The following is a 27,699-nucleotide window of genomic DNA, read 5'->3' as shown; positions in this document are numbered from 1 at the left end:
CGGCGAGAGGTAGCGGCCTGGTGACGCCGAACGCGACGGTCGTCGAGAGCTCCACTGAGTAGCGGCGAGGTAGTCGGCGATATCTCGAGGGCGTTCACCTTGCTGCGGACGCGGAGCGTTGACGGCGAAACCTCGCAGTCCCATCTCCCGGTATGGGCATCGGCGATACACATGGCCGGCTTCTCCGCAGTGATAGCAGAGCGGACGCTGGTCGGGGGCTCGCCAAATGTCCGACTTCCTCGCGTAGGTGCGCTGGGCGACGGGTGGGCGTGCTGGCGGCGGCGGCGGTGGACGACGGAATTGCGTCGTTGCAGGGCCCTGGCGTGGTCGCGAAGGGGGACCTTGACGGCGTGCGACGGCGGCGTATGTCATCGCTTCTGGCTGGGGCTGCAGTAATTGTGGTTGCAGCTCGGGAACTCCAAGGGATCGGTGCACCTCTTCTTTCACGATGTCGGCGATCGAAGCCACTTGGGGCTGCGACGAAGGCAGGATCTTGCGCAGTTCTTCGCGCACAATGGCCCTGATGGTCTCCTGAAGGTCGCCGGAATCCACTCCTTGGACGGCGTACTGCGGCGTGAACCCCTGCCGGTTATATTGCCGGGTGCGCATCTCCAGAGTTTTCTCGATCGTCGATGCCTCTGCATAAAACTCAGCTACGGTCTTCGGCGGGTTACGAATAAGTCCGGCGAAAAGTTCTTGCTTGACGCCCTGGATCAGGAAGCGGACTTTTTTTTCCTCTGACATTTCCGGGTTGGCGTGCCGGAAAAGACGGGCCATCTCCTCCATGAAGATCGCGATCGTCTCGTTTGGCAGCTGCATTCTGGTTTCTAGCAGTGCTTGGGCTCGCTCTTTTCGCACGACGCTTGTAAACGTTTGCAAGAAGCCGCTTCTGAACAGGTCCCACGTCGTTAAGGTGGCTTCTCGATTCTCGAACCAGGTCCTGGCGGCGTCTTCCAGTGCGAAATAGACATGCCGCAGCTTGTCGTCGCTGTCCCAACTGTTAAACGTAGTGACCCTCTCATACGTCTCGAGCCAGGTTTCCGGGTCCTCGAGTGTTGATCCGCGGAACGTCGGAGGTTCCCTGGGCTGCTGCAGCACGATGGGCGACGCTGGGGCTGCCATCGGGGTTGCCTTGTCCACAATCGTCTTGGTCTTCTCAGGTAGAAGTCCGTGTTCCGGGGGCAGCTGTTGAAGACGGCGGCTTGCTCGATGCTCCGGGACTACGTTGGTGTTCGTGTCGGTGTTGGTGTTGATGTTCCACCAGATGTCACGTGGTGGTGACGTTGAAGAACACAGTAGCAAATGCTGTGAAAGACAAAACTAACTTTTATTGGGCGAACCTGTGCCCACAAAAACAGGCTACACTTATAGCACAACGACAGCGGCGGACGCGGTCGGCGATCGTCGAAAATCTGATCAGCGGGTCAAGTGCGTCGGCTTTTATACAGCAGTCATCGAATGTTCCAGACTAATCGTTGGGACCCGCATGCCTTCCACAAAGATCTACAACATTCGAGTCACGCGATGAAATCAGATAACACAAGGTTCGGCGACAACAGACAGCGGATAGAAGCATCGATAACTTTCCAGAAACTTCGGATACATGCAGACGCGTCCCGCGCTGTGCGATAACATTTGTTGGGCGGCGAAACGTGGTCGCCCGTTAAATATAAGTACACGTGTCAATATACACACGATGGTCCGAAAACTGCGGCGTGCGTTACAGAGAGTCAAGCGAGCTCGTCTCGCACAGACACGCGCTTGTGCCACTAATGCTCGCGCATTCGGCGTCGTCTTCTTCCACAGCTGGCTCCGATGCCGCTCACCACGAGGCCCCCACCCCAGAAAGAAGGCAAGGTTAATTATTGTAGAGTTAATTCAGGTACTCGAACCCACGACCTTTGGTGTTAAGGAGAGAGTTAATTAAGGCACAGTTAATAATTATAGGTAATTATAAGGCACTCGAACGTCACCACCTTTGGCGTTAATTATGGCCCAGGTAAAGTAACCTCAATTAAGGCACTCGAAGCAACGACCTTCGCTGGGAGAAAAGTAATAATAAGTAACGTATTCGAATGATGATCTGAAGCAATTTAATCAATCTCTCAATTGAGCACACAAGCTATCGCATTCACCCTCTTTGGCGTATAGTAATGTCACAGAATTTTTTCATTCTTTCAATACACTTGTATGATTTGCGAAAAATGATAGAGGACCTTAAATAACCAAAAATGTAAGAGTACGGTTGAGGATAATTCTGCAGAACACAAAGATGATGTTGAATAGCCTGGCAAGGGAATAGGAATTCATGATCACCTGTCTGCATGTAGAGTATGTGCACGGGCATGTTTATCTAGGTGAATAATTCACAAGGACACCTAATGATGAGGAGGTGTGCAACAAAATAAAAATGGGTTGGAGTGCATACCGTAGGTTTTACCAATTCTTCACTGGGAGATTACCACTGTTGTTTAAAAGAAAAGTGTACAATCATTGCATTCTACTGGTGCTAACATAGGAGGCATAAACATGGAGGTCAACAAAGGAGCTCGAGAACAGGTTAAGGACCACGCACAGGGCGATAGAATGAAAATCGTCAGGCGTAACGTTAAGAGACAGGAAGAGAGTGGTGTGGATCGGAGAGGAAATGGGGATAGCCGGTATTCTATTTGACTATAAGAGAAAGAAATGGAGCCGGGCATGCCATGATTATAATCTGTAGCCCAGATAACGGGTGGATCATTAGAGTTACTGAGTGCGTGCCAAGGGAAGGGTAACGCAGTCAAGGGCGACAGAGGATAAGGCGGTGTTATGAATATAGGAAATTCGCAGGGGCACGTTGGAACAGTTGGCGCAAGTGAGGGGTCATTGACGATCCCTTGAGAGATGCCTTCGTTCTACAGTGGGCATAACGATAGACTGATTATGAAGATGATATTGACGCATTTACTTGTTTATATTTATCAGATGACCACGTTTCACCGCATAACAAATGTTATCGCACAGCGCAGGACGCGCCTGCACGTAACGGAAGTTTCTCGAAAGTTATCGATGGTTCTATTCGCTATCTGTTGTCACCGAACCTTGTGTAATCTGATTTCATCGCGCTACGCGAATGGTGTATGACTTTCTGGAAGACACGCGAGCACCAGCGATTACTCTGGAACCTTCGATGACTAATGTATAAAAGCCGACAAGCTTGACCAGCTGATCATATTTTCGACGACCACCAGCTGTGTTCGCCGCTGTCGCCATTCTTTGAGTGTAGCCAGTTTTTGAGGGCGCTAGTTCGCCCAATACAGATGTAGCTTCACCATTTACAGTTTTGCTACTGTGTTCGTCACTACCACGTGACATCTGATGGAGGGGTTGGTACGTTCATGTACCGGACGCCCCCGACGAGCCATGATCCAAGCCCAGACTGCAAAGACATCACTATGGCTACTTGTGCGGAGCTCGCGAAACGAATTGATCAGTTAGAAGCCATGTTCAAGGGTCGATATGACGAGGCAGTCGCTGATCTCGTAAAAAAGTGTTCGCCGAAGCTATAAACAGAATTAGACATTGTTGAACTGAAACGTGAAATGTTATCTCTGATAAAAAGTGTCGACATGCTCAAGTGAATGGCTGAAGAAGCTCGAACTCAATACCTTACTTTGACCATAGCTAACAAAAAAACTAAAAACGAGAATGAAGCACTCGGCAAACGACTATCAGAACTTGAGCAGCATTTAAGAATAAACAACGTGGAAATCAAAAGAGTAAATAGCATGTGCACAGGGCGAGACCTGTCTTGAGATCATGAAAGCTGTTGATGAAAAGATATGCTGTCCAATTTCTGACGATGACATCGAGTTTGTACACCGCGTCCGAACTAGGTCAGGCACGGGCAATAAAAACATTATTGCTTGGTTCTGTTCAAGGACAAAGAAGCAGGATTTGTTACTAAGGCACCAAAGGCTCGCCTAAATTCTAAACAACTCGGCTTTGCAGGTGCAAATCATGTTCCCATTTATATTAATGATCATTTGACCAGAGAAAACAAAGTGCTGTTTGCGAAGGCTCAATCAATGGAAAGGGACAAAGGATAGCAATTTATATGGACCGAGAATTGCCAAATAAAGGCAAGAAAAACTTGCGACAGTCGAGTCTTTCGTATCTTGTCCGAGGGTGATTTATCGGTCTTCCGGTAGTTGTGGAAGGGTCAAGGAACTAACCTAATTTGTTGCGTTCAGTAGTGTCTTCTCATTTTTCATCTGAACAACTTCAATCTTTGTTACAGCGAAAACGTTTACCTCTACCGTCCAAGGAAATTTTCCTGTCGTCGGAAGCAAAAAAAAAAACTCCTCATAAGTGGGCCGATACCGGAGATATTGCAACAGCGGCCCGACCCGCGGTGGAGGTGAAGCAGGCGTTGAGCATTTCCCATCCGTGGGCCAATGCTGAAGATAGTGCAATAGCGGCCCGACCCGCGGCGGCAGTGCAGCAGGCGTTAAGCACTCCCCATACGTGGGCCAATCCCGAAGATAGTGCAATAGCGGCCCGACCCGCGGCGGAGGTGAATCAGGCGTTAAGCAATCCCCGTACGTGGACCGATCCCGAAGACAGTGCAATAGCGACCCGACCCGCGGCGGCAGTGCAGCAGGAGTTAAGCACTCCCCATACGTGGGCCAATCCCGAAGATAGTGCAATAGCGGCCCGACCGGCGGCGGAGGTGAATCAGGCGTTAAGCAATCCCCGTACGTGGACCGATCCCGAAGACAGTGCAATAGCGACCCGACCCGCGGCGGCAGTGCAGCAGGCGTTAAGCACTCCCCATACGTGGGCCAATCCCGAAGTTGTGCAATAGCGGCCCGACCCGCGGCGGAGGTGAATGAGGCGTTAAGAAATCCCCGTACGTGGACCGATCCCGAAGACAGTGCAATAGCGACCCGGCGCGGCGCCAGTGCAGCAGGCGTTAAGCACTCCCCATACGTGGGCCAATCCCGAAGATAGTGCAATAGCGGCCCGACCCGCGCCGGAGGTGAATCAGACGTTAAGCAATCCCCATACGTGGGCCGAACCCGAAGATAGTGCAATAGCGGCCCGACCGCGGTGGAGGTGACGCAGGCGTTAAAGGGACCCTGAAACGATTTCGACGATTTTCTACAAACGTACTGAGTCGTTAGAGTATGTCCTCCTGATCATTAATTGACACATCTAAGTGCTCCACGTAAAGCGTGTAATTTATTATAAGGTTTTAAAAATGCACATCGCTGCCGATCGCAGCACACTGCTTGGCGGAATTTTAAGCCGCCCCTACCCATATGACGGAAATCTCCCATATGACGTCAGTGGGGTGAGCTATCGGATTGGCTGACCAGGGCGCGTGGTCGATAATTTTTCCAACTTTATGGTAAACAAATGGTGTTTGTAATAGTTGGAATGTTAGTTAATTTGTTTTTATAAAAAGAAAGTAACATAAAGAGAATGCACAAGAACGCTTTTTCAGTACACTTAAGCACTTCCGGCACATAGCAAGTGTCGTCTGCTTGTGTTACAACGTGCTCCGTCTTTGACGAGAGCTCCGCAGTCAGTGTTGGTCTGTCTTTTCGCGAGCGCTATGATTCGACTTTGTTGCGTTGTGGACTGCAAACGTAGCGACTGGCAGTATCTCAAGCTGCGACATCGTGTCCTTCTGCAAGCCAGTAGACGAGCGGACTGGCTGCAGCGCATTGGACAGCCGCTATCCGATGGGCGCCAGGATCTGCGCGATTGCGGCCGTCACTTTACACCGGAAGATGACTAACGCAATAGCGTTTCGCGAGTCCGGTATTAGGGTAAACGCAAGCGCAAGGGGACAGGGCCTGGCCGTGTCCCCTTGCGTGTCGTTTCAGGGGAGGCACAGAAGCGCAAATGTGAATGGTCTGCACGGTGCAGCCACCTGGTGGCATAGAGCTCAACCACACACAGTAGCAGTAACAAATTGTATTCTTCTTTGCTGCTGGTGTAAATTTTTCGCGGGAGTGTAATCGTTAACACGTTGTTTTTGCAAAAGTTTTGAATGTTCTACACTTGGTTAGAGCCATATTAGCTCTTTCTTTGGCTGGTTAAGCTCTGCTCCAACGGGTGGCTGGACCGTGGAGACCGATCAGGCAGCTCACGTACGTCTACGCTAAAGTTCCTTCATCAGCTTGAGTTTATGCCTTCACCATTCCGTCGAAACGTTCTGCTAGTGTGTGATTACCGGAATACCAGACACGTTCGGCGCTACGACAGAGTGCTCGCAACGCACACTGCTTCGATAGCTCTCGCTTGGAGTTGACGGCCAAGCTGCTAGCGGAGACGTCTCGCGCGGGCGGGGGCAGGCTCCAAAACAACCGGAAGTGGACGATGTGACATCGCATCGTGACGCAGAACCAGTGAAGGCGGAGCTAAGCCCCGACCGCACGGCGAACGAGTTGAGGAGGAAAAGCGTGGCTAGGGAGGAGGGTAACTTGTAATCGCTTGTAGCTCCATTAATACGTAACGCTTCACTTAAATTGTGGTGCGAGTGTTCTACTTAAGCTGTATCCTTCGCGTCTACAAAATTTGTCCGAACCGTTTCAGGGGCCCTTAAACATTCACCATCCGTGAGCCGATGCCGAAGATAGTTCAATAGCGGCACGACCCGCGGCAGCAGTGCAGCAGGCGTTAAGCACTCCCCATACGGGTGCCAATCCCGAAGATAGTGCAATAGCAGCCCGACCCGCGGCGGCGGTGAAGCAGGCGTTAAGCACTCCCCATACGTCGACCGATCCCGAAGATAGTGCAATAGCGGCCCGACCCGCGGCGGAGGTGCAGCAGGCGTTAAGCACTCCCCATACGTGGGCAATCGCGAAGATATTGCAATACCGGGCCGACCCGCGGCAGAGGTGAAGCAGGCTTAAGCACCCCCCATACGTCGGCCGATCCAGAAAATACTGCAATACCGGGACGACCCGCGGTGGAGGTAAGCGACGCCAATCCCCCGTCGGCAAAGTACTGCTGTCTCGAGTCTAGAGAGTCCACATGGGGGTCGAAGTCGAAGGGACGGGTCCAGTCGGTGTAGACGTGTATGCATCAAGCTTGTTGTGTTCCCTAAAGTTCTGATGGCTTCATTTGCAAGCACACGAATTTTCATTGTAGCGTCTGTTCTTGAGAATGGAATGGAGTCTTGGAAGCCTACCCCATGTGCAGATAGTGCTGCTGTGTCGGCATGTTCATTGCCGATTATGCCACAGTGGCTTGGAATCCACTGTAATGTTATGTCGTGTCCTTGGTCGACGAGGTGGTGAAGCAGCAGTCTGATTTTTAGAACTAGTTGTTCGTGGGTCCGTGGCGTAAGGCAGAAACCAAACAATGACGAGTAGCCTTGGGGTCGCTGAACACGCTCCATTTCTTGGGTAGTCCATCAGAAATTACACGAAGTGCACAACGAACAGCAGCGAGCTCCGCGGCAGTCGATGTAGTCTTGTGAGATAGTTGAATCTTGATGGTGGAGGTTTTCGCAGGAAAGGTCCCCGATCCTGCAGACCCATTCACCGTGGTTGAAGCATCAGTATATAGATGATGATGCTCGTTGTATGTCTCGTACAGCAAGAGCAGTGAAAGCTGCTTGAGTGTTGGAGACGAGAGTTGGGCTTTTGTTCGTATTCCTGGTATCATTCGTGGAACTTTTGCTTGTGCCAAGAGCTATGGGGGAAACGGAACTCTCGCTGTAACTATATAACCTGATGGAAGGTAGGCACGATAGGGCAGGACTGTTTCACAAATGGAGGCACGTGGTCGATCCTCTGGCAGTAAGCCTAGATGATGGGCAAGGGCTCGAGTAAGGTGTCTCACGTGTGCTCTCAGCGCTTCCATGACTATATGGGTCTTGGCTGGGAAATCGTATGCAATCACAATTGTTTCAGCTGTTGACGAGTACCGCGGCAATCGAAGGCATTCTCTAAGTGCCTGAGCCTGGACGCTTTCGAATGTACAGATATTAGTTCTACAGATGCTGGTCAGCACAGGCAAGCTGTATTGCAAACACCCAAGAAAGAGTGTCCTGTATAGTTGCATCATTGCATGTACCGAAGTACCCCAGGCTTTTGCTCCAAGAAACTTGAACACATTACAAACATCCGTCAGGCACTTCTTTATGTGGGCCGCATGAGGACTCCAGCAGAGCTCACGATCAATGATTACGCCTAATAATCGGTGCATCCTGACATAAGGTATGCTTTGACCGTCTATAAAGACATCGTTGATCTCATTGACTTTCGGCTAAACGCGACCAATGCGCATTTTTCTGGCGAGATCTTGAGGCCTTGTTCATTTAGGTACGTCGATGTTGACGTCGCAGTTTTTGAAGCCTTGCGCGTGCCTGCGGCCGTGTCACACCAGATTCCCAGACGCAGATGTCGTCGGCATACATTGATATTTAAATTGTGTTCGGAAGTCGTTCCATGATACCACTGAGTACAAGGTTAAAAATCGTGGCACTCAAGACACCGCCTTGTGCCACTACATGGTGCGTGTAATATTGCAAGGTTGGGCCCGCTTCAGTGTTAACAGAGTTCGCCTATGCAAATAACTGCGCCTCCAACGATATAATAGAATGCCTAGGCCCACTGATTCCAATGCTTCAAGAAAGGTGCCATGAAGAACGTTGTCATAGGCTGCCTTTATATCTAAGAACATTGCGACAGATAACATCTTATACGTCTTTTGGTGTTGAACATAGGTTACCAGATCGATAAAATTGTCAATAGAACATTGGTGACGTCGAAAGCCAGCCATAGCTTCTGGCTAGATTTCGTAATGTTCAAAGTATCACTCAAGTATGGCGAGGATAATTCACTACATTCCCTTCCCAACACAACTTGCCAGCGGGCAAATTGGTAGGTATGAGTAATCTGTTAGGGAGACTTGCCAGGCTCAAGAAGCGATACCAGGCGGCTGATCTTCAATCTCGAGGAACGTTGCTGACCTGCCAGGACTCGTTATAGATATTAAGGAGCGCCCTTCGTGCCCGCTAACTAAGGTGACATAGCTTACGGTAAGATATGTCATCCGGATTAAGTGACGACAACCGATTACATAGGGCGAGCGCCGCGTCAAGCTCTTGCGCCATGAAAGGCAGAGCCATGCGTGAATCTCGTGAATCTGGAATACGTTTCAATGTAAGCGAACCTGTGCAAGGCTGGCTGGCCCGCAGTCATAGCACAGAAGTCTTCCGCCACATCAATGTCTTGTCGGCGCTGGAATAGTGCTAGGTCCTTAAACGGAAAACGCTGTTCCGGAACAGAACCTAGACGTCGCACAGTTTTCCATATGTGAGATAGCGGTTTGCAGGGATCTAGCGACGCAAAAAATTTTGACCACCGCTGTGCCTCTAGTTTATCCATGCGGCGTATCTTCTTTTGCATTCGCCGGGCTGTCCTTAGATCCTGAATTGACTTAGTGCGTCGACATCTTCTTTCAGCACGACGACGTATAGCACCAAGCCTCTCCAGGTCGAATTCATAATACCTTGGAGAACACGTGAGTGTGCGCGGGCATGTCTGTGCCATTTTCTTGATAGCTTGTTGAAGTCCACAAGAGAGGCCTTTGTCACAAGCGTCCTCAATATGGGATTTAACGATAGTCCAATCTATTATTCGTGCCGTGGTGGACGTATAAGTGTTAGACATCCCCTTGATCTGGAGGTTAGTGGGGAAGTGTTCGCTTCCTTGCGTTTGAATGTCCAAAAACCGCTTAACATGTGTGGCGAGGCAGTGGAAGACGAAAGTCAAATCAAGGCAGCTGCTGGTACGTTATTACCCACAGAAACGTTGGACTCGCGTCATTCAGCAGGTGGAGACCATTGTTAGAAACTAATAAAGCTAATCGTCGTCCCGTCGCGTTAACCTTTGAGCTTTCCCGAATGGTATGGTGTGCGTTGAAGTCCACGGTGATAACCCACGGACCTGGCTGTGTTCTTAAGATGTCTTCTAGTCTTTTGGTTGCAAATCGACTTGATGGAGACAGATACACCCCCCAAGAGTGCAAAGGTGACTTTTTATATTTTTAACAGTCATGTACACATACTGATTCTCGTCATGAGGTTGCACTGGCTGGACGACGTGAGCTCACGCCGAATAAACACGACGACCTTGCTACTTTTGTTTTCGCTTGATGAGGATATTGTGTAGTAACTGGATAGTCTTATTGGATGTGAGAATCTTGGTTCACAGATGAGAATGACTGGAAATCGGCTAGTGAGAACAAATTGATGAAAATAAGCGATGCATGATCTTAGACCCCTGACGTTCCACTTAAGGATCATCGCTTCCCTGACTTCCTTACGAAATGACTGGTGATTGTTAGTCATGGCTTCACTCAAGGCTTGCTAGGACTGGGCTCAGCGCGTCGAGCACTTGTAGTACACGTCGATCAGATGGGGTGTCAATGATTGCCAGCATAGCCCCGATGACATTCACAATGGATCGCAACACCGGAATCATTTGGCAGTCCATTGTTGAAGCCTCACCAACAGAAGATGGCTTCGATGGGAGCATCAAGCGTGGATGCTCTTTAGAAGACTGAGAGCTTGCGAGCGCCGGCCACTCTTCCATGGGGGAAGCCTTTTCCGTCTGAGGTCTCCTTGTGCTCTCGGGAGTTCTATTTGAAGATGATGGCATTGGCACAAGTGGTGCAGGAACTTCACCCTGGCTTGTGCGTTTACGTCGATGACGACGTCTGTTATGTACTGGGAATTTATTGCGCACGTAGTATAGATAATGAACGTAGCATTGCCAGAGTTGGTGACCACACAATACCACTTGGCGCGAACACACTGTCCACGTGACTGTCCCGCAACAGGGCTTGCCAGGGATGTGGCGCCACCCATCGACACAGTGGGGAACGTTCATGTGTAGTTCTAGACACTCCCACTACGCGGCTCCACCCGTCCACATCTGAAGACCAAAACCCGAACTATTCACGGACACAACACTTTTCTCCCTTAGAAGGATGCCTTGTACCAAGTAGGGTACCGTCTGATCCGTGCTGGTCGTTTCGGTATGCTTGATTCCGATTCGAGTGGACGTGAAGATGGCACAGCTGGTGTGCTTTCCGCTGGATGACTGTCCATGCCCCACGTGAGCGTTGCTGAGGCTTGTCTGTCCAGCTTAACTTCGCCGGTAGGCATTCTGAGCTGGTTTAGATGGCGTCTCACAATTCTTCCTGTGCATTTCACAAGCCAACATCTGTGGCCCATCCTCTTAAACAGAGTTCCTTCTGTCCAGTCTGGCCTCTTGCTGAATAGTTTTACCCATAGGTCTTCTCCTTGCATGAGTTCACGACTCTTGGGTAGGTCAGCTTGTGGAGCCTCGTGTCCTTCCGATGCAATGATGAGGTCCAACTGGTTTGGCAGCTCCCGCCCGAACATGGCTTTAGCCGGTGTTAGCCCAGTTGATTGATGCACAGTGGTATGCTGCCGAAACAGAAAACGTGACAAGTGAACACTGAGCAAATCGGACGGTTCTCTGGCCAGTGCCCTCTTCAGTTCTCCTACATAACGTTCTGCTTGCCTATTTGTAGCAGGGCGGTAATGGGCTGACGTTACGCTTCGAGCGCCATTTCCCTGGTAGAAGTCTTGTATCTCGAAAGACACAAATGCAGCCCCACTGTCCGACACAACCTTGCGTGGTATGCCAAATGTGGCGAACAAAGAGGGCAGCACACTAATGACTGCTGTTGATGTCGGGCTGTTCATCGGTCGTACCTCCACCCACTTGGTGAAAGCGTCGACGACAATAGGTATGTCCCTCTACCGGACCTGCGAAGTCCACGTGCAATATGTGCCATGGTGTCGTTGGCTGCATCCAATTTGGAACTGGAGCCTTTCTTGGATCGTTCTGGGTGCGCTGGCACTGGTCGCATGACTTTACAGTTGTTTCGATCTCGGCGTCCAAGCCAGGCCACCAAAGATAACTGCGCGCACAAGCTTTCATGGCTACAATTCCACGATGGCCTGCGTGCAGTTAGAAACGGCCAGCTGCAGTGCAAGTTTGCCAGCCATTTACGCCAGCGGTGGCAACCTCATCTTGGAATTCCGCCGCCAACCTCTAGCCACGGCGTGACTAAGTCCACTTTGTGTCGGGAACAATACGCACGTCATCCACATTCCGTCGCTTCAGCTAGGATGCGCTTGACGAAGCAGGCTTTGTGCTGAAACCGCCACCGTTACGCTGTAGCCTCGCTGCCGTTGTGACGGAATGAGTTCGGCGGGCCAACTATTGTTACCAAACTCCCCAACGCGGACCTGATCTGCTACGGGTGGGGGAGTTGCCGCGGGGACGTCGTCTTAGGCTCCTTCCCACGCGCCGACCAAGACGCAAGACAATGTGCTACCTGGGCCAGCTAGCCGGGACGGCTCCGAGTTCTACGAAGCCCCTCTGACGTCGGCTCCGGACCATTCCACCTGTGTGTGTGTGCGTGTGCGTGTGTGTCACCCGTCCCGGAGAGAGGCGGCCTGTTTACAATGACTGGACGAACGTTTTCTGTCCCCTTGGAGTCAAGGGGGGACCGAGTGCTCGTAAGCCGCTGTTGTGCGGATGCTCGACACACTTTCTTCAGCGGTCATGTTAGACTGAGACAATCTCGCAAGCAGTCGTGTTAGACTGACGTACTTTCTCTCGCAGTCATGGTAGACTGATGAACTGTATGTAAATACTGTAAATAAACCCATATTCCTCGTTCTCGATGAGAAGCAGTTCTTCCCTTCATCAACGTCCTCAGCGTGGATAAGTTGGACGACGGCATGGGTCAGCTACCTTCTAATTCATGCCGGACTCCAATCTTGACAACGGATCACGAGCGATGGGATTGAGCCCCCAATCCTGACAGCACCAATGAAATGACCTGTTCTCGCCCTCCCGCCAGTATGACAATTCTTGAGCCCCAGCTGATGCACCCTCGATGGATAGTAAGTTCGGTGGCTCTTCTGCGGTATGGGGTGAAACTGTCTCCCTGCAGACGCTGCTCGGTGCCATTCTGTACTGCTGAAAAGACCTCTGCTTGAATTCGATCCTCTTGCGTTAGCGTGGCCGCATCCTCAGCTGTCAACGGCCGTCGTGGTAACGCCTCGAACATGAAGACGTCTCCAGGTGGGTTAGGCTCTTCAATGCGGTATGGCAGAGGCACTTTACTCAGCGCATCAGCATTTTGATGACAACTACCGGCATGATACTGGAGGTCATAGTTGCATGCTGAAAGTTTAAGGCACCACCTTTTCATTCGGGGTGAAAGTATTTCGGTACCGGCTTCCGTGGTCCGAGCATCCCCAGTAACGGCTGGCGGTGAGTCACGAACGTGACTTCTCAACCAACAATGTACTTGCGGAAGTGGGTGGCTGCAAAAACTACAGCGAGTCCTTCACGGTCAAGTTGTGCATAGTTATGTTCAGCAGCACCTAATGTCCGGGATGCAAACGCAATCGGTGACTCTCTGCCTTGGCTGTCTTGTTGAGCAAGCCCGACACCTACACCATAAGGTGAAGCATCACATGAAATCAAGAGGCTTGTTTTCGTCATAGTGTGACAGGAGAGTCCTCGACAACAAGTACTGTTCGAGCTCATCAAACGCTTTTTGATGTCTTTGCTCCCACTTCGAAGTCTTGTCCTTTGCCAGAAGTTCATACAGGGTTGCTGCCACTGTAGCACGGTGCTCCAGAAAACGTTCATAGAAGGCCAACATGTCTAAAAATGACTGCAATGTCTGCTTACTTGTGGGCGCTGGTGCCTTCACGATAGCTTCCACTTTTTCCTCAGATGTATGAATCCCTGCTGCATCAATGTTGTGACCCAGGAATTTAACCGCCGCCACACCAAACTGACACTTGGATTTGCACAATCGTAGGATTGTCTGAGCCAGCCGCTGGAGAACTGACCGGTCCTTGTGCTCTTTTGCTGTTGCTCCACTCCCGATGATATCGTCTAGGTAAACACAAGCTCCCGGCAAGCCGCTCAAGGTGTTCTCCATAAGGCGCTGGAAAATTGCTGGGGCGGCTGAAACACCAAATGAAAGCCTGTTTACCTTGTACAGCCCTTTTGTAGTGTTTACTGTGAGAATCTGTGCTGTCGCTGGAGTCACATGAAGTTGAGTGTAAGCTTGAGCCAAGTCCAATGTGCTGAAAGCCCGGCCGCCTTTCAAAGTGCTAAACACTTCTTCTGTTGTGGGCAGGGGTTATGAAGCCTTTTTCGCAGCCTCATTCACTGTACAGCGGTAGTCACCGCAGGCGGGCATGCTTCCGTCTTTTTTCTGCACCCATACTAGCGGTGTAGCCCAGTCTGAGTGTTGGACTGGCTCCCAAATGCCGTCTCTACGTACTTGTCAGTCTGCGCCTATGATGATGCGCGCATGGTAAAGAGTACAGGCCATGCCTTCAAAAACTTTGGGCTTTCCACCTCCTTCAGCTCCAGATTCACTGGCACACCCGTGTGTCCTGTGGTGTCTTCACTAAAAATGTCTTCATGCTTCTGTAGCAACTCGGTCAAACTGCCTTCCTCCGTTATCTGGTGAATGCCGTGAAGCTCGATGCCCAGCCTGTCAAACCAATTGCGTCCCAACAAGCTCAACGTCCCAACGAGAAGTGGTAGCTTGCAAGCTGTGTTGTGGTGACGAACCATTACTGTCGCGGTTCCGACAACCTGTAGTTGCTGACCTGACCAGGTGCGCAGATGTATGTTGTCCTGCCTCAGAGAGAGTGAGTGTGCGTGCCATATGGTTTGGAATGTGTGTTTGCTAACCATGGTGCACACTGCACCGGAGTCGAGCTCAGAAGTCACAGGTTTGCCGTGCACTGTAAGCGTCAGAGTAAAATTCGGGGCGCTGAATCCGTCTGCCACTGCACAGAGGTCATGCGACGTTGAAACCTCATTTTTGGTTTCGTTAGTCACTTCCGCAGTCCGTGAAGTTTCTATGGATATGCTACGCTGGTATGCCTTTTTCTCAGCCTTCTTCCTGGAAATACAAGCCTTGGCAATGTGCCCCTGTTTCCGGCAGTAATTGCAAATATTTGTGCTGAACTTACACGTCTTGGGACTGTGCGAACCGTCGCAACGCCAGCAGCGTTGCCCTTGGTCAGAATGCGTCTTGAAGATCTAAGCGCTGTCGCCGGTGCGCGTTGCCGCCCTGTTGATTTCCGCGTGATCAGCTTTTATCTGTCGTTGCTGCTGGACGGCGCTTTCCGCTCGAATGGCGAAATCATAAGCCTTGCAAAAGGTCAGATCCTTCTCTGCAAACAGTCGCTGTTGAAGATTCTGGTCACGGAGACCACACACGAAGCGATCACAAACATCACATCTAATGGCAGAAGCGTTGGATTGCAGCCCGTAGCTGCCGGCTGTGTTGGTGATGCCGTTCCCTCAACTGGCGTCGCCGTATCTGTTGTTGCTGTCGGCTGCCTGCCGAAATTGCAGTTCATAGCCAACTTGCGTAGAGTGGCAATGTAGTCGTTTACCGACTCGCCTGGAAACTGATCTCGCCTTTGGAACATCGCACGACTGTAGACCTCGGGCGGTCGAGGGTCGTAGTGTGCCTGAAGTGCGGCCATGATCTAGGCATAGCTCACTTGGTCGGGCGTCTTCGGTTGAAGCAGCGCACAAACCACGTCACAAATTTGAGCACCGCACAGTGCAAGCAAGTGTGCTCGTTGCTTGACAGGGTGAGTCACATCGTTGGCCTCGAAGAAAAATTGTAGCAGGCCGAACCACGATGCCCCCCCTCCCCCAGTTGGAGCCAGTAAACTCCTCCAAACATGCAGAAAAATTCTGCTGGCGCTCAGCCATGACTCACTGGATGCTCCACGATGCCTTCTGGGCTTCCCTGCTACGGGTGATCCGGCTCGTCGCCAATGTTATGTACTGGGAATTACTTTATTCCGCACGTACTATGCATGCATACTAATGAACGTAGCCTTGCCAGAGATGGCGACCACACAATATCACTTGGCGCGAACCAGCGTTGCCAGATTGGAAAGTCCGCACGACACCAGAAACTGGCTAAAATTTCCCCAGATTTTACCAGAAACTAAACTTGCCTTAAAATGCACAAAAATTACCAATAATTAACATTCGTCAAGCACTCATTTTATTATTTATATAAAATGATGAGAAGCCTTTAATCATCAATTGAAGCATCGTAAATGTCTGAATGAAACCAGCGTAGGATACCGTCTGTGATGATGAGGAGCCTTTAATCATCGCTTGGAGCATCGTAGATGTCTGAACGAAACCTGCGTAGCATATCGTCTGTGATAATGAACTTGACGCAACACCCCTCCCTAGAGGCCAACGTTGTGCGAATTCGTACAATGGAATCCAAAGTTTTCAGTGACAAGTTCTTCCTGTACTTCGTCTTCACACACGTGACCTGACTGAACACACGCTCCAGCACTGCACTGGACACTGGGCAAAGAAAGACATGCCAGTGCATACAATGCAAGTTCCTGGTAGGGCTTTTCCCCCATGTCATCTTTAAATTTTAACCTTCCAGCCCAGAATGCTGAAGAATCCTCCGGAAGTTTCCCGTCGCAGACGGCCTCCTCACTCCAAAATCCATAACAATCCTCCTGTATTCCATTTCAATAATGTCCATGTTTTTTTAAACCAGATGTTGAAGGGGAAGTTGCAAAACAGAAAGTCGTGCAGTTTGAGACAGGACTCGTGCAGGGTGAAGTCCACTCATGCCTTGAAAAATGGCTTGATTGGTGGGAAGACGCATTTCCACTTCCTTCAGCAAGTCACCGACAAAATCTTGGCAGCGTTGCTTCACACCTTGCACAGCAGCTTCGTTGAGGTTGGTCTCCTGGTGCTTGCAACAGAGGAGTTCACTGACAAAGTGAGATCCAAAGTCTGTCATTCCCAAAGAAAGTCTGTGCCCTTGCTTCTAATAATTCTAAAAATTTAAGAATTAAATAATCCTTGACTTCAGCGTTCGGTGAAGCAGATCAAGCTCTTTGAACATCTTCTCTGGATTAATGTTCACTGACTGGAAGAAGCCATTGACCTTTTCAAATTCTTCGACGATGGGAGACAAAAATATGACGTAAATGTAGGTCGCATCAACATGGAGCATATCATGGCTCAATTGAGCTTTGTACCTTACTTCTTGAGCACCTTCTTGCATGGCTAATGTAAAGTAAGCCTTCAGCTCATTTCAATGTTCGATAAATCTATTAATGACACGCCTTCTAATGACACGCCTTCTAAGAGTGGGCACGGGAGAGCGGCAAAAATGATGTCGCTCACGAATCCGTTTTCCTTTCATGTGCAGCTTGTTGCCCTAACCGGCGTGTGGCTTTCCCTGCTTCCCGGTCGACCAAGTGTTCCTTTATCGTCACCTGTGCTGAACTCAAGACCACCCCTGACAGTCACGACTGCAATCAGCGAAGATGACTGCTTTGCCCTACGTGACCTGCGCAGTGCTTTTGCATTGCACTCAAGCGGCACATCGGCAACACCAGCGCCATCACTCCACAGCGAGCCCTTAAAGGACTGGCGTCGGCTGTCCGCCTTCAGTGGGCACGGGAGAGCGGCAAAAATGATGTCGCTCACGAATCCGTTTTCCTTTCATGTGCAGGTTGGTGGTACTTCATCTCTTAATTCTAAACGATCGAACAATCTTTGCCTGCTGCTGCTCCCGTGCCCCAGTATGCTTTACGATACTCTGTGCGAATGCATTTTTGTTGTGAAACTTTTACTGCTTTGCGGGGATATAGAAGAAAATCCCGGTCCGCCAAACGCTGACTATAGCAAATCGCACAAAGAATTGCTTGACGCCATAGGAGCCCTTTCAACGAAAATCGACAGTCGCCACTCAGAGGTGATGCATGCATTTGCTGAGCTAAAAGAAAACCAAGAGGAACTTTCACATACAGTCGCAGATCTTGCATGCAGATTGGCAAATCTTGAATCTACTGTCGAATGTCTTGAAACAGCGCTACCTACAGCAGATATCAGTAGTTCTGTTGCCCAGGCCGTTAAGTCTGAAAGTATTGCGTTGGCCTCGCGTCTTGATGATCTAGAGGATAGGTCACGGCGACATAATTTACTGTTTTTTGGCATCCCGGACGGCGTTTCCGAGACTTGGACACAGTCGGAAGAGCATATCTGTGAGCTTCTCTCACGCCATTTAAATTTGCGTATTACAGATGGCATGGTGGAGAGAGCACATAGGTTGGGTGCTTATGTTGCAAATAAGACACGCCCAATCATCGTGAAGTTTTCTTCCTTCAAAACCAAGGAAAGTATTCTCTCACAGAAATCTAAATTGAAAAGTACAGGTGTTTCCATTAGCGAAGATTTCTGCAGGGCAACGCGATTGACACGAAAAAAACTTCTCGAATTCGGCAAGTCTAGCGGCCAGCCTTTTTCACTTCGTTTTAATAAACTAGTCATTAACAATAAAGCCTACATATACAGCGCAGTCACTGACACTGTTTGTGAACTGGTATCCCCTGGAGAGGCGCGTGCAACTTCCACTCGCAAAGCACCTGCTAACCCAGCGCATGACAGATCGGCGTAGCTATCTCCCCTATCTCCAAATGGTGCTTCAATCTTTTTCACCAATGCACGCAGTATTCTCAATAAACGAACAACTTTATCATCTCGCATTGACGCATGCTCAGCTGACATAGTTGTACTTTCAGAAACCTGGCTTTCGGCAAAAATAAGAAACGCTGAGATTTTCGAATGTGAAAAAAGCTACAAGATCTACCGGTACGACCGTGATGTTCGTGCTGGCGGGGGTGTTTTAATTGCTGTGAATGACCAACTTTCTTCATCTAATGTTCCAGTAGTGTCTGCTTTAGAACTTGTGTGCGTACGTGTTGTTATTGATAATCGTGACTGCATTTTTTGCGCTTGCTATAGACCCCCAACAGCACCTAAATCTTTCTGCGATGATTTACATGATGTTCTCAACAATCTAACTGTTCGGTACTCTACGTCACCTTTGTTTATTCTGGGGGACTTCAATTTTCCTAATATTTTGTGGAGAAGTGATTTCGGGTTCCATACCCTGGCAAAAAGCTCATCCGAGGACGCACAATTTCTGAATATCTGTTCAGACTTTAACTTGTCACAGTTAGTACATGAACCCACCCTTAAAACTTCTACGTCATCTAACCTCCTGGACCTTATTTTCACCACTGTGCCTGACCTTGTTTGTAAACTAACTTACCTCCAAGGTGTAAGTGATCACTCCATTATTAACTTCACGTTGAAAATGCATGTATCTACCAAGAGACGATCTAAAATTATTGTTGACTATAACCGCGCTGACATACCCTCAATGACCAGTGAACTGGAAACGTTTACCAGCAACTACCTTATCAAATTCGATGAACGATCTGTCGAAGAAAACTGGCAGCTCTACAAAAATAAATTGCTCGATTTAATTAACCGATATGTACCTCGAAGGCAGATTCCTTATGACTCACGCTCACCTTGGTTCAATAATTACCTTAAGCGACTTCGCAACAGAAAGAAACGTATCTTCCGTCGTGCCAAAGAAACCAATTTTGCCGATCGCTGGGATGCTTACCATCGTGCAGAAGCCGAGTACATTTATGCGGCTAGCAATGCCAAAAAAACCTATTTTAATGTCACATTGCCATCCCTCTTACTAACTAACCCACGTAAATTCTGGAGTATTGTTGGCGACAAGAAAGCTGACTCCATTCATTTAGTTCATGTAGATGGCAGTGATGTTGACGAAAACGAGTGTTGCACTGTGTTAAATGAAGTGTTTACCTCATTCTTTTGTGATGATAACTTTGCCGATTTACCAAATATTCCTGATTCCTTGTTCTGTGCTATGGATCCCATATTATTTGATTGAGTTGGTATTAACCGTTTGATTGATAATCAAAAGATCTCAGCTTCTGCAGGTCCTGACCTTATTAATTCAAAAATGTTAAAATGTACTGCATTATTTTCATCTATTATTCTATCTAAACTGTATACTCAGTCAGTACAGTGCTCATCGCTTCCTTCAGACTGGAAAACGGCGAGGGTGGTTCCAGTCCATAAATCAGGTAACGCATTATGTCCCGAGAACTACCGACCCATCTCATTAACCAGCATTCCATGCAAACTCTTAGAACACGTAATCTATTCTCACCTCATCGATTTCCTGGAAAGCAACTCGTTCTTCCATCCATCTCAACACGGTTTTAGAAAAACTTTTTCATGCGATACTCAACTTCTTTGCTTCACTAACGATTTGTTTGCCGCCTTAGATCAAGGATTCGATATTGACTGTATTTTTTTAGATTTTGCCAAAGCTTTCGATACCGTATGTCATAACCTACTTATCCATAAACTTAATCAGCTTAATATTGACCCAAATGTGTTGTCTTGGATTAAACAGTTTCTTTCTAATCGAACTCAGTATGTCACAACCAATAACTCTTCATCTGCATTGTTAACAGTTACATCCGGAGTGCCACAAGGTTCCGTCTTGGGGCCTCTACTCTTCTTGATTTATATTAATGATCTCCCTAACTGTGTAGAGTCATCATCAATTAATTTGTTCGCAGACGATTGCGTAATATACCGAAAGATTACTAACCCTGATGATTCAGATAAACTGCAAGGAGATCTTCACAATATATCACTCTGGTCTAAAAAATGGCTCATGAAACTTAACGCTAACAAGTGTAAATCAATGCGCATATCACGTAAAAGCAGCAATAGCAATCAGTGTCGATATGTACTGAATGACACTTCATTAGCATCCGTTAACGCTCACAAATATCTTGGCCTTCACATAACTAATGATCTTTCATGGAATTTGCATACTAATTATATTACTGCTAATGCTAATCGTATGTTAGGATATCTTCGTCGTAACTTTTCTACCGTTCCTACTTCGGTAAAACTAACGCTCTACAAAACCCTAGTTCGCTCAAAACTTGAATACGCATCTGCCATTTGGGATAACAATCAAGCATCACTAACCGTAACGCTTGAAGCAATTCAAAATCGAGCAGCTCGCTTTATTTTATCTAACTATTCCCGCCATTCCAGTGTTACATGTATGAAAATAACCCTCAATCTGCCAGATCTTTCTTTACGCCGCAAATGTGCTCGTCTTTGCCTATTTCACAAGGTTTATCACTCAAACCAGGTGCTCAAGAATCAACTTATCACCCCACCTTCCTACACTTCATCCCGTTCAGACCACAGATATAAAGTTGCCGTCCCATCCTCCCGAACGAACAAGTATCATGATTCTTTTTTACCCCGCACAAGTGTCGACTGGAACCACCTTCCTGCTTCCATCATTCAGATCACAGATGTAACTTCATTCAAAACAGCAGTCTACCACGCTATCGCTTAACGTTGCCTGCATACCATTGTCTGCATATTACATTGCTTTGTATGTACCACTCCTTTCTGTAGTGCCTTAGGGCCTTGAAAGTATGTATAATAAATAAATAAATAAATAAAAAAGCCATCGTGTGCCAGATAGCTTCAAAAATGGCATGTGGCAAGACTTCTTGTCACTTTGTGCTTCTATTTTTTGTTCTTTCATGGTTTCAAAAAGTTCCTTGTAAGCATGACGTCGGTGTGTACTGTTTGAAAACCATGCTGGGATTTCAGTCGGGAGGTAGCCTAGACTAGAAGGCAACGTTTCAAAAGCCTTTTGCACGCAGAGGGCCAATTAATGGCACACACTTGTTCAGGATGCAATTAGGCGACTCTTCCTTGATCCATGACCAAACACTGTTGTGTTCACTAACCATTACAGCAGCTCCATCACAGGCAATGCCGACACAATCACAAAGGCACATCCCATACTGATAAAGGCAATCTCTGACAATCTGAAAAAGTGCCTCACCAGTAGCATGAATCACTGGATAAAGCCCCAGGAACGCAGTCACAACTTCGCCAGTTTTTTCGCTAAAATACCAGGTGCAGATTGCGAGATACTTTTCCACCGTGACATCCGTGGTCTCATCCAGCATCAGAGAGAACTTCTTGCCTTTGACATGAGCAATAACTTCGTCTCGAAGAGAGGGGGACAAGACAGAGTTGATTAAAGCAGTGCACTTGGTACGGTGAAGACGTAGGTGCTCAAGAAAGCTTCCTTTGCTATTTTTTCATCACTTCCCCTAAATGCTCAATCGCCATGGTAGGGCAGTGGCAGCAGGTTGTAAGCGCTAACTCCAACTCAGCACGTTTCAGGTCGTCCGATAGGTTCGGCTTCTTTGGGAAATTCAGCGTCTGAGAAACTGATGCAGACTTGACAGCTCCTTTGTGCTGAGCTCCCTGTGCATGTTTGGTTAGTGTACCGTGGTGTGGTCGAATAAATTTTCGACATAACTTGCAGAATTGAAGCTTGGTACCTTGTGATGTCGCACTTGTCAGCCATGGGAATTCTTTTTCCCAGAATTCGAGGTACTTCCTGTTGTATTCATAGGACTTACGGGCTCTTTTTAGTGCCTTGGAACAGTCTGGATCACCATCTCCCTTCGGAGTCGACTTGCTTTGACTGCTCATTGCGACAGCGTGAAGCGGTTGAATTTAGAAAAAGAATCAGGGCATTTGCGGCAAACGCTACGAAAAAGCAACACAAGTAAACAATTACCGCCAAATTAACCAAATGGCGATGTGGTTTGCCGGCGAAGTCCCGGGTGGATCTTAGGCCAGTGATTTCATGAAGCATAAACGCCTTTATACTGCGCAACAGCTGCGGACGCTCCGCTCCTGCGCAACAGGAGCGGAGCGTCCGCACGTGTGTTGGCCGGCCACTTGACGCATTGCCGGTGGCCCGGCGTTGCTCTTCACGCACTTCCCACGGTAAATACATTCCTCCGCTAGAACAGCCGGTGCCGTCTGTATAAACTTCTTATAACTATACGTGCGTTGAAACCTAGCGCTAGCATCACACGCTAGCATAAACCTTAGTTAGAGTAAGCTTTAGTTCACTGTACCCTAGCAGTAGCACAGCAACACAGGGATTTCAGGAATAGACAAATACAAATATAGGCCTTAGAATCGGGCGGCCACAGGCGCTACCTAGTGTTAAATGTTTGGATGAGCAGCGCGGGTAGATATATATTGACCACTCCTTTGTATGCCGCTTTTATCAGAATTGGCAGGTCAGAGTTTGAAATTGTCAAGTCAATATCGTAGATCACACCTGCAGTGCAGGCCCCACTCATATGTATGGCCAGTCGTACTTTTATGTTGCCCAAATCTGTTATCTGCCGTAGCGTCAACAGCGTGCTTCCACGGGCTGTGTCGACAGCTAGAACATTCTTTCGTGTGTTCAGCCGGACTTCCTTGATGTCGTTTGGCGCCTTTCGCTCAAGAAAAACAGAGAGAGAGCTTGTGTGTTCAATACTCGAAGGTTGCTGGAAGAATCCAGTGACATGAAGAGGATGGTGGGTGGCCAACATTCACTTCCTGCCTGCATGGTTGACGTACTCGTTGGTGATGACGCCTTGATAAGCCTCCTTTTAGCCCTTCGGCTCCTCAAGGACACGAAGATGTCATCGGATGAATCGTCGCCCGTGATTGAGCAGACCTCTGTGTCTTCGCTGGTGCTGGACCAGGTGCCTCGTTTCCTTGAGGAACTTGTCAGCATGCGGAGAACTGCGTGCATTTTTTGGGTTGCCTACCGAAAAGCGAAGGGCGCGAAGATGCATGACCTACGGCACAGTCTGTCGACACCATGCTCATCTTTTATTTTTCCCTGCAAAGAGGTGTAACCACCTTGTAATGGTGACGGCTGCTCCTTTTCGCATAGCGGAAACAACAATATTGGGTGCGAGGAGTTACGGAGTCGACATCTGCCGGAAGCACCTCCCTTGCGTAGTATGAGGGATCACGCGGCTCGCTCCTCATAGGTTTCGCTTACGGCACTCAATAAAAACACTATGCGGCAGCCCTCCTGGGCATTTATGTAGATACTCTGAAAACGAGGGAAGTTTTTCACTCTTTATATAATAATCATGGGCAAACTGAAAGCACAGAATCGTTTACAGACGCTGTCTCTTTACCGAATACGCACAGTGAACGTTAGTGCGCACGGTGGCCGCGATGGAGTCTCCCGAACCGGCTTTTTGCGTGAAAGGTAGATAAAGGCTGAGAGCAAACTATGTGAAATATGTTCTTATAGTGGGCTGTCTGTATACCCAAATGGGGCATAACAGAATGAAGCCTCAATGCACGGGTTCGCACGGGTTCGCAAGGGTTCGCAGCGACCGACTGCGCGTCTGCATGCATATCCACGCACAATGTTTTGCTTTCGCTGTGAGCGCGGTTTCGCACCGTGCCGTGAGCTTTAATTAGGCCGCACCATATGAGCATATTACAGTACCCTGGCAACCACTGTTGCGTAGACGCTATCAGAACTGCTCAAAAATAATTTCTGTATAGAGACTTCGATGCCTACGGAGCCTGTGATGTGCCGTCGCGACGATTCAATCTTTCTTTGTCTTCTTAATTCTTGCACACTTCAATATTATTTCTGAAGTTGCGTCGCACTGTATGTTTATAGGTCTTCTCAGCAAGCGATTTCCCTCAGCTCCTGTTTCGTAATCCAGTGCGTTAATTCACAACACAAACATGACCATATGCCATATGCCTTTTTTAATGCGCTTCTTACCGCTCCCTTTCCATTCCAGTGAACCTACCAGAATGTAGTATCAACAATTTCATAGACCTAATAAAGCGTCATGACATTAGCCGGGCAGCGAGCGCAGGCGAGCGTATCAGTGCGCGTTCTCTGCTACTCACCGAACGTCGCGCAGTCCCGGCGCCGTAGCAGAAATGTTCCTCGCGTCTGTGCTTGTTGCATACACGAATTGTAGCCGATGGCTGTCTGCCGGTTCTAAGTTTCACTAGCCAAGCTTCACGCAGCTCCTTGCCCTGCGGCTACGTCTGAATAAGGCTGACACCGGGCTCCGTTGCCTACGTCCGGCACTTCGGCCCCGAGCAGTAGCCTACTATGCTGGACGCCTCAAAAGGCAGCCACTACGTATTATGCTAGTTTCAAATGTTGTCTAGCAGACACCCAAGGCGGTAAAGCCTCACCACTTAATCAGAACCGCGGCGCAGGTGAGACTTTAAACTTTCGTTTTCAGCTCGCTTCAGCGCTTCTGAAGCAGCCGACGCGGCCGCTGTGTCCTCGTGATCCCTCATGCCACGTGCCGCTGACAGTGGCGCCAGCTTTTCCAGTGGTGGAGCTCGCCCCCAATAAGAGAAAATATAAGTAGTAAGAACATCAGCAGAAACTACATGATAAAGCCCGAAAACCACAGCACATAGTACTATGCACACACACACACGCCCGCGCGCACGCACACACGCACACACGCGCACACGCACACACGCACACACGCGCACGCACACACGCGCACACGCGCACGCACGCACGCACACACACGCGCACGCACACGCGCGCACGCACGCGTACGCACGCACGCGCACGCAAGCACGCGCACGCACGCGCACGCACGCACGCGCACACACGCACGCACGCGCACGCACCCACGCACGCACACACACACACACGCACACACACGCATGCACGCGCACACACACGCGCACACGCACGCACACGCACGTACGCGCACGTACACACGCAGGCACGCACACACACACGCACGCACGCACACACACACACGCACGCACGCGCACACGCACGCACGCACGCACGCACGCACACACACACACACACACACACACACACACACACACACACGCACGCACGCACGCGCACACACACACACGCACGCACGCACGCACACACACACACACACACGCACGCACACACACACGCACACACACACACGCACGCACGCGCGCACACACACGCACACACACACACGCACGCACGCGCGCACATACACGCACACACACACGCACGCGCGCACATACACGCACACACACACGCACGCGCGCGCACACACGCACACACACACACACACGCACGCACGCACACACACGCACGCACGCGCGCACGCACGCACACGCACACACACGCACGCACGCACGCACGCACGCGCGCACACACACACGCACAAAGCAAAGGCAAGTCACACCGCAATGAGTTTGTAAACAAAGTCACAAACACTCCCTAGCGACCGTGATGTAAAATGTGACCAGCATTAAACAGATAATAGTACAAATACAAAGGAGTACAACAGGCTATATACAAGCGCTAGTAATCACATACATTACAACAAAGTTGTCGTTAGATCGTGTTACTATTCGGAAGTGAAATCAACAAAAAACAATGCTTTACTGAAATATACAATGAAATACTCGAATATTCAAAATGTTGATTCTTCATTACAGATTCGCCGACTGCTCTGTAAGGGTGCTGTGAACAGGCGCTCTGCGCTATAGTCGCTGCCACAACGATCCGCACTGTAGGCTAGCGCGCACTTTTTAAGATGTTTTGTATTTAAATATTAACGTAACGGCTGTCGATGATTCGTCTGCCGTTATGTTTCGATTCTACGAGCTGATGCCGCGGCCACGCGAGTTTGTCCGCATGATTGACGGGTTGAAAAAAAATGGACTGTGTAGATCGCTCAGTGACTGTATTCGTCTTTTTTGATATCGGTTTTGCTTTGAATTATCGGCAAATAAAAGTCAGAACATACTTGTCTTAATATGACAATCGTAAAGAACAGGTGAAAATCGGGCATTTTAAGACCGGAAAAGTTGGTGTGTGTGTCGCTATTCACTAGCGGTGTTGGCGAGTTGCTCCTATAACTCGCGGCCATTGCGTTTCGCTACGCTTCGCAATATCCACGCGCTTAGCTGCACTCGCTTCATTCGTTGAGTACTGCACCTATGCCATATAACGCGCATGAAATCTTTCCTTTGCGTACTCTTGGCCCGGTAGTACTGCCCGGTGGCGGCGCGTCCAATGGACTATGAGCATAAATATTCCACAAGTCTGTGAGATAAGCCTTCTCCAACCAAAGGTTCTTATCGGGAAGATTCCGCAATTTTCCGCGAAGTGAAATGAGTTGCCATAGATTGGCGCGAACGCGCCCATATCTTTACGCTCAGATAGCAGTAGCGACCGACCCGAGCGATCAACGGTGAAGAGCATGCGTTCCACATGCCCTGTTATCGCTGTCTCCGGAAACACAAGTGACTCGGTTAAGCTCAGCTGGCCAAGAAGTGGTTGAATGCCACCATGCAAGGTGGTACGGCGGGCATGCGCAGTAACCCTTTCATCGTGCAGCCTATCGGCACACACTCCTGCCGATACCGACAGCGTGGCTCCACAACGGACAATGGCGTGACACGTCTGCACAGCCGACCTTCGCGGTATTGGCGGCCCGAGTTCGACGGCTCTGTGCATGGACATCGGACGGTGCAACGGCGGAGCTGCGGGCACCTTGCAGAACCACAAAACCTGGAAGCCGGCCGGAGCTCGTCACAGGGCAGGCAACCCTTTCCTGTACCTCGTGGAGGCGAGCGAACGCTTCCGCTCCAGCGGTCTTTGCTTGCTTGTGCTGCCATGCCCTATAGGCTGCTTTTTGTGATTTGTCGCTGTATTCCAAAGAAATACTGCTTTTGGCTGTGGATGTCGAGACCAAACCTGGTCCTGACACGGCACAGCAGTTACTACAAATTGCTGACGCCCTTGAAGATATTAAAGAAAACCATTTAAATTATATCGATGCGAAAT

The 27,699-nt window shown here is 49.3% G+C and overlaps 2 protein-coding genes across 2 annotated transcripts in view; one reads left to right on the top strand and one right to left on the bottom strand.

Moving 5' to 3' along the window:
* Positions 1–27,699, bottom strand: part of LOC142568094 (uncharacterized) — a 350,446-nt gene that overhangs the window by 73,705 nt on the left and 249,042 nt on the right. The gene's annotated exons all lie outside the window — the stretch shown is intronic.
* On the top strand, positions 15,817–19,124 carry LOC142568050 (uncharacterized). The gene is made up of 3 exons (XM_075678127.1): positions 15,817–15,885; positions 16,768–16,869; positions 17,305–19,124. Exons 1-3 carry the CDS (start codon positions 15,817–15,819, stop codon positions 18,553–18,555), a joined length of 1,422 nt encoding a protein of 473 aa, XP_075534242.1. The 3' UTR covers positions 18,556–19,124.

Source organism: Dermacentor variabilis, unplaced genomic scaffold (genome assembly GCF_050947875.1).
Source record: "Dermacentor variabilis isolate Ectoservices unplaced genomic scaffold, ASM5094787v1 scaffold_16, whole genome shotgun sequence".
Taxonomy (NCBI): Eukaryota; Metazoa; Arthropoda; class Arachnida; order Ixodida; family Ixodidae; genus Dermacentor; species Dermacentor variabilis.
This window is presented reverse-complemented; position numbering and strand designations above follow the sequence as displayed.